This window comes from Stegostoma tigrinum, chromosome 7 (assembly GCF_030684315.1).
Source record: "Stegostoma tigrinum isolate sSteTig4 chromosome 7, sSteTig4.hap1, whole genome shotgun sequence".
Classification (NCBI taxonomy): Eukaryota; Metazoa; Chordata; class Chondrichthyes; order Orectolobiformes; family Stegostomatidae; genus Stegostoma; species Stegostoma tigrinum.
In genome coordinates, this window is record NC_081360.1 from 90,164,871 (window position 1) to 90,180,299 (window position 15,429).

The window sequence follows — 15,429 nt, forward strand, 5'->3', positions numbered from 1 at the left end:
GACAATATTGATGCTGATATTGGGCTCGGCTACGCGTTAACTGTGGCTGGGGTAGATGTAAGCAATGTCAGGAAAGTGGAAATAAGTGGTGTAGGTCATAGAGGCAACCTCAGCTCAAAACGTGAACAGGCATGGAAGTTGTACACACACGGACCAGTTTGAGAGTGTACAGGGAGGATACAGTCAGTAGACAAGGTTACAGAGCTGGCATCAATAACAAAATGAAAAGTTTTGGCTGACTCATCCATAACAATGACAACTAAGTAGCTACACAATGTCAACAGTAATGGGAGGTCAAAGTGAATTAGAGGGGTATGCTTGGCTTACAAGTGGAAGTTGACTCCATGTGTGTGAACAGTGTTGCTGAGGACTGACATGCTGTGGTATCAGCGATAGCTAACCAAATCTAATCAATCAGTCTCCCTATCACTGGATTTGCAACACAGTGACATTATAACATTCAATTACCCTCAAAACTGCTCAAATAACCAGACATAAATATTTGATCTTGAATGCCAAGTTTATGTCTTAAACATAAATTAAATGTATTATTAATAACATAACATTAGCAGAACACAGATGAACAAGATGGTGGCAGAGTAAATCACTCCATTCGGGGCTCCAGTCTATTCACCAGTTGTTTCATTTTCTTTTTTTGTCCTTCCTTTTCTCACCACTCCCATCTTCTCTCTTCCTCCAGTAATTCTATCCCACCCATCCCTTTTAGCTATCTACCTAAGGAGTTGGGAAGGAGCTGGATTGTGACTGGGAACCACGTAGTGAGAGATGAACGTGCACGTTGCGTCCTGTGGCGACTGATCGAGTGTGACCCAGAACGGCGGTAGCGGATCAAGAGTGGGCCGCCAAGAGCAGGCTGGTGAGGCAGCAGGTGAGCTGGAAAATCCAGAGTGAAACACCAGCAGAGGAATGGCAAGGGGTGAAAGGCGCCGAGCACGTCTGCAGCAGCAGATAGGAAAGTTCGACTCTTGAGTTATCAATTTTCTTACCTTGTCCTAAGTTAATCTGAATGGCGCAGGTACGTACGAAGGTGCACACTTTCCACTATATTTTTACATGAATTGAATCATTCATTGCCATGTGTATTCAAACAGAGAAATCTAATATCTATGAGCTAAGCCCGATAATCTTCAGATAAAACCACTTTCACACAGATAGATACAGTTAAGGCATAAACTTAAAAAGTGAATAAATAATCATAATTTGTCAGTTCAATAACTATTTCAATGATGAATACCAGGCCATCATGAAATCCTTTGAGATGGATTACAAGAATGTAGGACTGTTTATCTTGCCTGAATTCCAAAGTCACCAGTCAACGTAAGCTGCCCGAAGACATCTTTTCTTTCATTGTAATTCTTTTCTCAGAGCATTCACCAAGTCAATAACTGGCAAATAACTAGAGACAGCAAAACCAAAAAACACAAAAATACCCAGCCTGGCAGCTTCCAAAGCAAAACCTGCTTCCTGTCCAAAATTCAAATAGAGCCAGTTTATTCTGTTTTCTTTTTCAACATTCCTTATGTTTGGCTAGCCAACACTAATCTTCTTACAGGCTAATTCAACGTCCAAACAGCTGCTATCCCAGAGCATAACAACGTCTTGATTTTGAATTATTTACAGTGTTCATAATGCAGGTTAATTACTGCTCTATCTTTCCAGAGCAGGCCCCAACAGTAAACATGAGTATTTCATTCTCTCCTGTTTGTTTTTTAAAAACAAAAAAATTTCAGTTCTCAAATGCAACTCTCAGTTCCCTATCAAAGTCAAAAAAAAATGTTGAAACAACGAGCACGTAAATTCAGCCATGAGTATCAGCAGCGATGCCTAAGTGGTGTCTAATAAATTTACTTTAAAAAAAGGTCTGTTTTGCTTGAGTCACTATGTGGCCAATATAAACAAGAACACGGAAGTAATGTCAGACGGTTTTCACTCCCAAATTCCCATAGCAATTACTTTACTAAAGTACCTTCACTACAACCATGAGGTCATCAAACAAAGCATTCCTATGCAACCTTCAGATACCAGCTGCCGTGCCGCTGATAAAACTCAGAGGAAGGAAACTTCATAAGTCAGCACTGAGAACACTTGACACTTAAACCACCGGTAGGAATCAAACTGGTTCTAGGAACGTCACTAGCACAGATTTCCTGATGTCCATGGCTGCAACTTCTCAAATAATTTACTTTAACATGATCTATTATATACATATACATATACACACACACACACATTTGAAGCAAAAAACTTATAAGCTTTGCAAAACCAAGAGAACACGCTATCTTCAGAAGAGTTTGTATGTGCACCTCACCAGTAGGAGTGCTTCACTCAAGAGTTTGCTTCCTCTTGAAGGCCTGACATGACTTCTTTTTGTGGTTATACTACACCCCAATCCAAGTCTTGGAGAAACAGGGACATTTTGAAGTGATATTCAATTTGCCATTCTAGCTATTCTGCAGTAATTTTGGAGAAAGCTTACCTGCAAATGAACCAAAATCTAAGTAACTATGACAGATAACAAAGAAGGAATGACAGCATGGAGTGAGGTGGTATAGCCCACAAAGGGACTCTGGCTGCAGAGAAGAAAAAGTTGGACTTTCGTCAAGTTATCTTATGTTTATTTTATGTTAATGAGAATGGTACCAATGCATGGCGACAGTATCAAATTTTTAAACTGTGTTGCACTTCAGATCCACATGATAACAAAGGATATTTAACTAGGAATAGGATTAGCACCCTCCAGACATTTACTTTGATCAGCCATTATCCTGAGATGGAGTTAACACAAGGGATTGAGTAGGGTGGAATACAATATACTATTTCACGAAATCACTGTAGGTAGTTCGGAGTCAATTAAAGTGGTTAAACCATAGGAGACCATTTGGTTCATAGCTTTCTGGTGAAAGCAACTCTACTACTTTAACTCTTCTGCCTTTTCCCTGTAACCCTGTTTTCCTTTCAAATAATTACCTAATTCCCTTATGAAAACATTGATTGAACCAACTTGCACCACACTCTCAGGTAGTGCATCGCTTCTAAATCATACCGGTCTCAAAATGTTAACTGACTTGCCCTCACCACAGATGCTGAGATTTCCCTACATTTTTTGCATTTGTTTTATTGCCGTGTCTAATTACTGGCTGTGTTAAAATGTTTTTCATCATGTAACCTCTGGCTCTTGTGCCAACATTTCAATCTGATGTCCTTTGCTTCTCAACTCCTTTGCCCATGTACTCTGTCCAGGCTCTTGATGGATTGGAACACCCCTATCAAACGCAGTTTCTCTAATCAGTTCACATGACTAAAGTCTGAGAGGAATACACCCTTCCCAGCAATATTCTCAATATTTTTCTGCAACCACATGAATACCTTCACATACCTTCTTCAAGTGAGGTGTCCAAACTTTGACACAATACTCCAGCTGAGGCTCTAACAGGGGTTTACAAACATTAAATCAAAACCTCAGAGACCCTCTGAGGAAGGGTTTCCAAACCCAAACGTCAATTATGATTTTCTTCTTCATAGATATGGTCAGACCTGCTGAGCTGTTCCAGAAAATTGTTTTTGTTCGTTGTTATAAATAGCCACCATCACGATAATCGTAGTGTGCAAACCAAGGAGATCATGAAGGTACTTAAAGCTAGTGACTAAACACTGGAATATAAACTTGTGACTATCAAGTTAGGAAACCCCAAGATGCAGAAGCAGAAATTAGGCCATTAAGCCCATCAAGTCTGCTCCGCCATTCAATCACGGTTGATAATTTTCTGACTCATTCTCCCAATTTCTCCCTGTTGCCCTGGATCCCTTTGACAATCAAGAGCCTATCAATCTCCATCTTACTCGTACTCAATGACCTAGCGTCCACAGCCTTATGTGGCAGCAGATTCCATAGATTCATCACTCTCTGGCTGAAGAAATTTCTCATCTCCAATCTAAAAGGTCTTCCCTTTATTCTAAGACTATGCCCTTGGTTCCTCGTCTCTCCTACCAATAGAAATATCTTCCAAATATCCACTCTGTCCAGGCCATTCTGTAGGTTTCAATTAGATCCTCCCTCATCCTTCTAAATTCCATCGAGTATAGACCCAGAGTCCTCAAACGTTCCTCATATGTTAAGCCTTTCATTCCTGGGACCATTCTCTTGAACCTCCTCTGAACCCGCTCCAGGGTCAGTACATCCTTCTTGAGATATGGGGCTCAAAACTGCACACAATACTCCCAATGTGGCCTGACCAGAGCCTTATGGAGTCTGAGAACTACATCCCAGCTTTTATATTCAAGTGCTCTCAAAATAAATGCCAAAGTTGCAATTGCCTTCCCAACTACTGACTCATCCTGCAGGTTTACCTTGTGGGAATCCTGGACTAGAACTCCTAAATCTCTTTGCACTTCAGATGTCTGAATTTTCTCCCCATTTAGAAAACAGTCCATGCTTTTATTCTTCTTACCAAAGTGCAAGACCTCACACTTTCCCACATTGTACTCCATCTGTCACTTCTTTGCCCACCCTCCTAACCTGTCCAAATCCTTCTGCAGCCTTGCCACCTCCTCAATACTACCTGTCCTTCTACTTCTCATTGTACCATCTGCAAATTTTACCTGAATGTTCCTTCTTCTAGACCATTCATGTACAAAGTGAAATGTTGCAGTCCCAGCACTGACCCTTGTGGAATTCCACTTGTCACCGGCTGTCAACCTGAGAAAGGCCCCTTTATTCCTACTCCCTGCTTTCTGCCAGACAGCCAATCTTCTATCCATGCTAGCATCTTGCCTCTAACACCATGGGCCCTTATCTTACTCAGCAGCCTCCTGTGTGGCACCTTGTCAAAGGCCTTCTTGAAGTCCAGGTAGATAACATCCATTGGCTCTCCTTGGTCCGAACCATATCACACATCTGGATTTTCTAAATCAATGCTAAAAGCTGCTATCATGTTAAAATGTGTCTTTCAACACAGCAAAGGTGAGGAAGACATAACATTTGCACTACATCATTAGAATCCCTACAGAGTGGAAACAGGCTACCTGGCCCATTGAGTTTATACTGGCCCTCCAAAGAGTGTACCACCCAGACCCAGACTCCTACACTATTCCTGCCACACTGCATTTCCCATGGCTAATCCATCCCTAGATACTGTGTGACAATTTATTCTGGTCAATCTGCCTAACTCTGCACATTTACGGACTGCGGGAAGAATCAGATCACCCACCAGAAACCCACGCAGTTATGGGAAGAACATGCAAACGCCACACAGACAGTAAGCCAAAGCTGGAATGGAACCCAAATCTCTGCCGCTATGAGGTGGCAACGCTAACAACTGTGTCACTCGGGAAATAATTATTGTTTGTGACAATGGTTTACAAAGTTTAACAAAGAGCTGAGATGTGGTGTAAAATTGGGAAATCAAGTTTGCAGGTAGAAAAGTCTGCAACATAAACTTAATCCTGCACAGTTAAACGTCGGCAGTAATAATGCCATTCTTTTTAGTGATTCTCAGGGCCCAGATGTGGGCCATTCGTCTCATCTGGATCATGCTAGCTCTTTGAAAGAGCTTTTCAATTATTCCCACTCAAAACATCCCACAACATTTTCTTTTTAGGATCGCAAGAAAAGGAGATAGGGCATTAACTCTTGAACCTGCTGCACCATTCAATGAGAACACAAGATCATGGATCCAGCTTTAGTACTTTGAACAGATCTTTGTTCATCTCAGATTTGAGCGTCAACCTTTTAACTATATACCCAGTGAATCAAGAAAAGCCTCTCACACTGTTGCCTCCCCAAACAACACAGAATGAAAAGTCACATTGTGCTACTGACCCATAGCAACTAGAAGTTCATGAAGATAACTTAATATTAATTTTGAATTGGATGTAAATCAAACCCAGGCCACTGGAAAGAAAGGTACACAAACAACCTCTGCTAACTTTCAGATATTATTGCTCACCTTCTTGGACTTAGAGTGAGTACAACCTTAAAACAGACAACATAGCACAGAACAGTACAGGCCCTTTAGCCCACCATGTTGTGCTGATCCATTATCCTACTAAGATCAAACTAACCTGCGTGCCCTACATTCTACCTTGATGTAAGTTGCCCTAAGTTTTTGGAACCAGAAATGATATGTCAATAATGACAGGTTCGCAATAAACAACTGCACCTCCCAGTCGCGAACCATTTTAACTCCCCCACCCTAACCCCCATTCTTTAGACGACATGTCCATCATGGGCCTCCTGCAGTGCCACAATGATGCTACCCGAAGGTTGCAGGAACAGCAACTCATATTCCGCCTGGGAACCCTGCAGCCCAATGGTATCAACGTGGACTTCACAAGCTTCAAAATCTCCCCTTCCCCCACTGCATCCCAAAACCAGCCCAGTTCATCCCCTTCCCCCCCACTGCACCACACAACCAGCCCAGCTCGTCCCCTCCCGCCACTGCATCCCAAAATCAGCCGAGCCTGTCTCCGCTTCCCTAACCTGTTCTTCCTCTCACTGATCCCTTCCTCCCACCTCAAGCCGCAACTCCATTTCCTACCTACTACCTTATCCCGCCTCCTTCACCTGTCTGTCTTCCCTGGACTGACCTATCCCCTCCCTACCTATACGCTCCTTTCCACCTATCTTCTTTTCTTTCCATCTTTGGTCCGCCTCCCCCCTCTCCCCATTTACTCCAGAACCCTCTCCCCATCCCCCTCTCTGAAGGAGGGTTTAGGCCCAAAACATCAGGTTTTGTGCTCCTGAGATGCTGCTTGGCCTGCTGTGTTCATCCAGCTTCACACTTTGTTATCTTGGATTCTCCAGCATCTGCAGTTCCCATTATCACGAAAACAGCTGAATTGCAGGTTGCCAGTACACAAGCTCAACATTTCAATTCCTTACAGAAGCTGCCACACAAGCAGGGTTTGAGAGTCCAAATGGTGGATAACATGATACCTCCTGAATTTTATTTTCTTCTGTTTGCCACATCAAAAGAACAACACTGAAAATGGCCAATTTACCACCATTCTTTACACCATTAAAATTACACCAGTCCTCAAAACTACAAAAAAGAAATACCATGTGTAGAAAATAATTTGTTTGGAATGGATGGAGATCAAGAAATAAGGTTTTGCATTTGAACTGCACAGTTCACAAGGTCAGACATTTGTTCTTTTATTTCTAGTGTTTTTGTTCAGATCAAGCCTAGGCTGTTGGTATGAGTATATTACCTCTTGTTCCAAAAGCATAGGACAACCTCCATCAAGGCTCTACCCACTAATTCCAACCAAGTGGGCCAGAAGACTAAAGATCTTACTCAGCAAAAGCACAAGGAAAGCTGGTAGGAAAAACAAAATACCTCGGTAAGCCTGGGGTTGGGAGTAAAGATACATAGTAGAAGGAGACTCTACTTCTAAAATTCTTCCTAACATCATATTCCACAATTATGTCCTGTAATTTCTTGAGAGGCATTGGGTTTAATAAGTCGGTAGAACAAGACTGTCAGAATTGCACATTGAAAAACTGTGTCCAAAGGAATGCCTCGCATTCACGTCACCGTGTACTTGGCACTTTCTACATAGTACGCCTGATTTAAAGTCAGCAATGTCATCAGAAAAACAGTATGCAGGCACCATGGCACAATTTTCAGCTCCCAACTCAACAGAGAATTACACTGAGGCGAACTCTAACTTTCTTTTCGTATTAAGAATGCACGTGAGTGTGTTTTGGTTGTTTCAACAAACAAAATTTGATTACAGCTGATTAGATGTATAATTTGGCATGCTTTGAAGTATTACACATGCCAAATAGGCATTAATACACAAATTAACGTACTTTAATAACATGGTGACAGTCAGGGGGCAGGGTACAAATACATTAACAAAGATTCTTCAGCCAGAATTTTAGTTATTTCAGCCACGTGGGCAGTGGTGAGCATGTCAAGGAAATATGGCAAGAATGGAAAAAAAAAATCAGTTTCTCAGCCAGGATTTAACAGATAAAATTCCGAATCTTACTGCTGAGCAGTGACTACCTTACTTAAATGCAATTTGCATTCCATTATTAGCCAATCTTGCCTAATCTCTACACAGATCACAATTGTCCAGCCCTTCCTCAAAAATCTACCTTGTTACCTGTTGGCAACAGATCATTGCTTACATTGCAGTATTTCAGTGAACTCTTTCCTCACTATGCCTCTTCCACACACGTGCATCACCAAACAACATCATCATTGCTGTTTTCAGATCAACTCACATAGCACCGTTGCCCATATGAATTTCACTTTGGAGCTCAAGGACACTTCTGATTCACAGGCTTCTGCCAGGTCACATTACTCCCAGGGACACACATGCATCTACACAGGCTCTTAGCTTACCTTCTTAGGGCTCACTCACTTTGTGCTTGCTTGCAAGCTGTCAGCCCTTATGGCAAGCATTGCCTTTCAGCACTGAGGGAGACAGGAGACAGCTTGTTATGGCTTCTTGCATTGATCAGTCAAGGGGTTGAACATGTTGGTGTAAGATACTGGGCGATGTCAGTATCACAATTACAGCATGGGCCTAATGTTCACAAGGTAAACACAACCCTGCATTTACTTCAAACAAATGATAGCTGAAAGTCAAAGGGAGCCAGTTCTTTATGCGGTCAAAGGAGACCAAGATTAGTCAAATGGTATGGTCAGAGTATGTCAATGGGTCTGTCCAATTCCTGTCTGGGGATGGGCCAATCTTTCCTGAAATAGGACAGAAAGACAGGTTGATTATGATCGTAGTGGACTTATTAGTTGTGAAACATAAGCAGGAGAAGAGATGAGTCCCCACTGATTGAATAGGAAACAGAGGGCAGGAAGGGTGAATAGATTAGCAGGATGTGGTAAGTGTTTGCTTTTAAGATATGCTTTGCATACAAGATGATGAGAGGATTAGATAGGGTGGACAGTGAGAGTCCTTTTCTGAGGATGATGACTTCAGCTTGTACAAGGGGGGCAAAGCGACAAATCGAGGGATGATAGAGTTAAGACAGATGCCAGAGGCAGGTTCTTTACTCAGAAAGAGGTAAGGGCATGGAACGCCCTGCCTGTCAATGTAGTTACCTCAGCCACATTAGGGGCATTTAAACAGTCCCTGGATAAGCATATGGATAATGATGGGATAGTGTAGGGGGAGGGGCTTAGATTAGTTCACAGTTTCACGCAACATCGAGGGCAGACGGGCCTGTTCTGCGCTGTATTGTTCTATGTTCTAAGTAACATGATGGATGCGATAATGAAAGTTGAACTCTATGAACCTTGATGAGGGGGGACACAGTGGCAGAATTTGAGTGAGTGTTGGCCCTGACGGTCTGTGTGGAGGAGTGAAGACGGTGGCACTTCCCTCATGTAGGGCAGGAAATCATTAACCTTGCATTGCTATTGCTAGGGCACTGCCCTGATCCAGACCGCTACCTTGTTGTAGGTTGGCTGGGTCTGGTGGCGCAAACATCTATGACCGTCTGCTGACCAAAAAAAGAGAAAAAGACGGAAGTTTGCTTTCTACTGCCCCATCCACCAGCACCTCCCTGTGGGTGGAGCAAGGAGTTCATTTCCTTTACTTGGCCATTTCCTTCAGGATATTATTACAGGACCACAGAGTGAAGGGCAGTTCCTGGCTTACACAATCTGAAGTGCTACGAAGCTGGTGTTTAAATATGTTGCCAACATTGCAAAACCCTGGCAGTGGTGAACATTTACACTTCTCCTGCCGCACAATGCTGTGGAATGGGCACGGAGAGGCCAGTTGCATATTTCACGAGCCAACAACTGTGTGAGGTAAGTCACGAGGGTTCGTGGTGGACCTGTTATTATGAACCTCACTGAAAATTATGCCATGAAAAGTGAGAAAATTCCAACATTTGTGTTTGACTTCAATACACAACTTCAGTTTTTAGATAACCTACATTAGAAAATGACGTTTTCTAAAAAAAAAGAGTTAAGCTGTAAAGAAGTTTTGACACATGCTGTTGAGACCTGTAAAACCATGTACTCGTGATTATAATTGTGGTCTGTCATTTTGATTCACCAGCCCCTGTTTTAAGTCTCTTGCTATTTTTACCATATTCTAGGTGTTCACTAACCTGAATTTATTTGGGATTTTTCAAACCTTCTACACCAGAAACAAACATGCATTGCTGGAAAAGCTCAGCAGCTCTGGGAGCATCTGTGGAAAGAAATCAGAGTTAAAGTTTCAGGTCAAGTGACCCTTCTTCTGAACTGATTGTGGCTAGAAAATGGTTGGCTTTTATGCAGAAGACAGAGTGGGGGAAGGGGTTAGTAGTAAACAATAGGTGGAGATTGAGCTTAAAGAGAGAAGAACAGCTGGGCAGTCAAAGGAGTAGATAACGATCTGCCTGGGAGGATGAATACCTACTATTGCAGGCGATTAGTGGCTGACAATGGATAGTGTTTAAAAGCAGACCATATGGTAACCCCATCCCTTCCTCCCACCCCAAGCCGCACCCCCAGCTACCTACTAACCTCATCCCACCTCCTTGACCTGTCCGTCTTCCCTGGACGGACCTATCCCCTCCCTACCTCCCCACCCACACCTTCTCCACCTATCTTCTTTACTCTCCATCTTCGGTCCGCCTCCCCCTCTCTCCCTATTTATTCCAGTTCCCTCCCCCCATCCCCCTCTCTGATGAAGGGTCTAGGCCCGAAACGTCAGCTTTTGTGCTCCTGAGATGCTGCTTGGCCTGCTGTGTTCATCCAGCCTCACATTTTATTATATGGTAACAAGGCCTGGTGTGTGGGGGTTGGGGTAAGGACATGGGGAAAAGGTGCCTCAAGCCCTAAAACTGTTGAACTTGAAATTAAGTCCAGAAGACCGCAGAATTCCCAAGCGAACAAAAAAGGAGGTGCTGTTCTTCCAGCTTGTGCTGAGCTGTGCTGGGGCACCTGGTTATTTTCTAGTTTTTTGCACTATACCTGCTTCTCCCCCAAGCCTTCAGACACATTGCTGTCTCTCAAATGCACGTTCACTTTCCCAGAACTCAAACTTCGAGTCACTCCATTCAGTTTCCCACAGCGCTGAAAACAGACCTTAGCAAAGATGCAAATTACATCCTATGTGACGGAGATAAACGTAAACATTCCAACTGAATTTTCTTTCTTTATTCCTTCATGGGATGTCTGAATCGCTGGTATGACTATCCATTTGATTTTCTACTTTCAACTGAGGGGTTTGTCCTTCCATTTCAGAGGGTGTTTAAGTGTCAGTCATACCATTGTGGGTCAGCCACATGTAGCCCAGACCCTATAAGGAGAGCAGATTCATTTCACTAAAGGCCATTAGTGAACCAGATGGGTTAAATCCTAGTGCTGGTGCCTGTAAACCCTACACACCAGGACACGCCGCTCTCTACTTCGTTTTCCTCCCTTAAAATACGCGTCAAAACCTACCTCTGACTAAACCTTTAGCAATCTGTCTCAGAGTCTCTTTATTTAGCACAGTAACGTCACATAACAAAGCTCCTGTGAAACTCCTCTCAGAGCTTTGTGATATTACAAGGCACTATATAAACACAATTTGTTGCTGCTAAAACTGAAACTGTAAACAACCTGAGAAACCTAGGGTTTTAAATTGTCAGTGAGAAAAAAACCCAACTTTTGATAATTCTTATTTACGCTCTGCAACAATGATTGATTTTGATGTTGGGTGTGGGGTGGGGACGGGTGTGATGGTACAGAAGGGGAAAAGGTTTGCAACGCTCAATGCAACGTTTATCAAAAAGGATCACTACTGAATGTCCTGTTTCTTTTCGCTCAAGTTCTGATATAAAATGTTAGGGCATCACAGCGGCTCAGTGATTAGCACAGCACCAGGAGCCGGGTTCAATTCTACCCTCAAGCGATTATCTGTCTATGTGCAGTCTGCACATTCTCCCCGTGCTTTCATGTGTTTCCTCCAACAGTCCAAATATGTGCAGGTTCGGTGGACTGGCCACACTAAATTGTCCTGTAGTGATTACAGGAATGGGAGGGGCCTGAATGGGGTGCTCTTCAGAGGATGCGTGCGGACTCTGGGTCAAATGGCCTGCTTCTGCACTAAGGATTCTAAAAACAATTAGGTTAAACTTTAACAAAAAACTTCTTGCTGTGCATAATGCTTTCCATTGCTTGGCAACAATCCTTCTGTAATGTGGGACTTGTACTTGTTACTGGGATTTAAAAAGTCCACTAATTAAACTTACCATCCAGAATGGCCCACTGCCCATCGATTTCTGTGTGTTTCAAGTAAGAGTCTTCAATGGTTGGGTCATAATCTGGCACAAATATCTTCTGAAAGAATTGGATGGTGAGAGCACTTTTTCCAACGCCACCATCACCCACCACCACAAGTTTGTACGTGGGGAGATTATCACTTGGAACAGCACTCGTTGCCATGTCTTAATATAACCTACAAAATAAATAAAAAGGATAGAAAACAGTGTTAAACCCATCACTGCTCTTATTTGAAAAAAGGTCTTGAAGCAAACTGCAAGTTTATTGACAATCTCAAAAAAGAGAGTTCAAACATTAGGAGGAGCAAGGGGAAAGTAACGATGCTGAAAGGAAGGTTATTAATCATCTCACGCTAAAATTCTCATCCTTGTTCCTCCATGGCTTCTTCCATCCCCATCCCATGTAAGTTCAAACAGTTCTACAAACCACCTAGATATCTCTGCTCCTACCAGTTTTCACCTCATGTGTATCCCCTATTGTCACTGTTCCACCACTGGTGATCATGTCTTTAAAAACTCTGGAATTCTCTACCTTAAACTTGCCAACTCTCTATTCTATAACTCCATAACTGTGAAGGTTACACCCTGATGTGTCAATCAAATCCTCACTTTCTCCCATTTATAAATTTACAATCCACTCCCCATTGAACGCTTCAAAACCCAGGTAAGTAGCCGTTTTCCTCCAACCTGACCATTGCTGTCTCTTCAGAGGCCTCAGTTATAGGCTCTGGAATTTCTTCCCTAAACTGCAATGATGCTCCACCGCTCTCTTCCACTTTAAGACATAGAAACACACAGGAGCAGGAATAGGACATTCAGCCTGTCGAGCCCAATCCACCATCCAAGATGATCATGGCCGGTCATCCAACTCATGGCTGATCATCACACTCTTCCCACACCCTTTGATCCTTTCATCCCCAAGAACTTATTCTAATTCCTCCTTGAAAACATTCACTGGTTTGGCCTCAATCACTTTCTGTGGAGACAGGCTTGCCCTGAAGACCAAATATTCAAGCTTTTGCCTAACCCTTCTCATTTTGGTACCTAAGGAAATTCCAGTGTGGCACAATAGGTACTATGCAGTTAACAGTCAGCAGTCACATATCAAGGTGTCCAAGCTACTTACAGGAACAACTGTTGCTATTTTCACCTGGAGAGGGTAACTGCAGCAGACTTAAATTCATAAACTATTTTCTTCTGATGTCAATGTGAAAGCTTTGGAAATCATAGAATCATGCATTACAGAACAGGCCCTTCAGTCCGTTGAGTTTGTAACGCTAAGTGACACCATATCTATAATAGTCCCACCTTCCAGCATTAGGCCCACATCCTTGAATATTAAAACATTTAGAAGAGCCTTTGGAGTATACTTTAAAGGCTTGAGGATATCTGCCTCAACTGCACACCCAGGCAACACATTCCAGATCCCCAACATTCTGTCAGTGAAAACAAATTTCTCAATTTCCCTTGAAAACGCCTGCTTTTTACCTTAAAATTAATGTCTTTTTGTTACTGACCCTTCATCTAAGGAGCTTTCGATTCACCCTGTCCATGTCCCTCACAATCATATATGCTTAAGCTCAAAAGAAAACAACCTTAGGATATCCAGCCTCTCTTCAGAGAAGCTGCTTCAAGCCAGCGACGGGTGACATGATGGTTCAGTGGTTAACACCCCTGCCTCAGTGTTAGGGACCCAGGATTGATTCTGCCCTTGGGCAACCCTATGGACTTTGCACATTTGTCCTGTGTCTGTGGGGGTTTCCTCTGGGTGCTCTAGTTTCCTGCCATAGTCCAGGAAAAGGTGGATTGGCCATGCTAAGATGCAGGGATATGCATGCTAGGTGGAGTAACCATGAGAAATGAAAGGGTTACAGGGCTGAGATAGGAGAGTGGGTCTAGGTGGTATGCTCTTCAGAAGGTTGTTGTGGACTCGAGGAGCTACATGGCCTGCTTCCACAGTGTAGGGATTCTATGATCCCAGGCAACATTATGAGGAACCTCTTCTGCACCCCGTCCAGAGCAATTACATTGATCATATAGTGAGGTGATCAGAACTACACTCAGTACTCCAGCTGCAGCCTTACCAAAGTCCTTTAGAGGTCCAAGTATGCTCCTTGCTCCTATAATCTATGCCTTCACCGATAAAGGCAAATGTCCCTTATACGTCTTTAACCATCCTGTTAACTTGCCCCTCCACCTTTCAGGATTTGAGGATTAGCACCCCAAGATTGTTCCATTCATCTGAGCTTCCTAGTATCCTGCCATTCATTGAGTACTGAGATAGTAGGAACTGCAGATGCTGGAGACTCTGAGATAACAAGTTATAGAGCTGGATGAACACAGCAAGTCAAGCAGGATCAGAGGAGCAGGAACGCTGACGTTTTGGGCATAGACCTTTCTTTGTGGGTCACGCTGAGCACCTGTGATTTTAGCAAAGAGTCCATGGGCTAGGTCAGCCATAGGCTTCCTTCTCCGTTCCTCCCATCACTGGCAGCACTTTGGAAACCATCTCCCCTCCAGCACTTAACTTGCGCAGTGCACTGTTCTCTCTGACCTGATGGCACCACCTCATTAGAGACATACTTCTGCTAACAGGGATCCATCGATTCTCCTAGATTTTGGGTGAAAGACTACAGATTTGGATTTGAAAAAGTGGGCTCTGGAAGTTAAAATGGAATCCAAGCAGGCCTCCCACTTATCTAGGTGTGCTCAAAATCACTTCAGGTAAAAAGAAAACTGAGGTTTTAGCGGCTTGAGTGGAAGCGAAAAAGCAAGTTGCAAAAGTGGAAAGAACTATGTTGTTTTGATTGCGTAAAGCTGCAGTCCGACAGGGCTGCTCTCTCTAATTAGAGAGAAAGATGACTAGCAGTGGCTTAGCCCGAGTGTCACCACATCTCAGGCAAGGGAAGAGGTTGAGAAGGACAAGCCTTCATCACAATCTCAGTCAGAACAAAGAACAATACAGCACGGGAACAGACCCTTTGGCCACTAAGACTGCACCAGCACAAGATGCCATTCTAAGCTAAAAGACTTTTGCCTCTACCACAGTCTGTATCCCTTTATTCCCCACGTATTTGTGTTTCTGTCAAGCCGCCTCTTAAGCAATGCTATTTCATCTGCTTCTACCATCTCCTCAGGCAGCGCATTCCAGGAACTAACCACCCTGTGTTAAA

The 15,429-nt window shown here is 43.2% G+C and overlaps 1 protein-coding gene across 1 annotated transcript in view; it reads right to left on the bottom strand.

Annotated features, from left to right (window-relative positions):
- The window catches only part of mrasa (muscle RAS oncogene homolog a), a 59,212-nt gene that overhangs the window by 34,675 nt on the left and 9,108 nt on the right, over positions 1-15,429 (bottom strand). The window contains exon 2 of the mRNA XM_048535253.2: positions 12,227-12,432. Within this exon, the coding sequence (XP_048391210.1) occupies positions 12,227-12,419 (193 nt within the window). The 5' untranslated portion in view covers positions 12,420-12,432. The remainder of the gene's footprint in view (positions 1-12,226; positions 12,433-15,429) is intronic.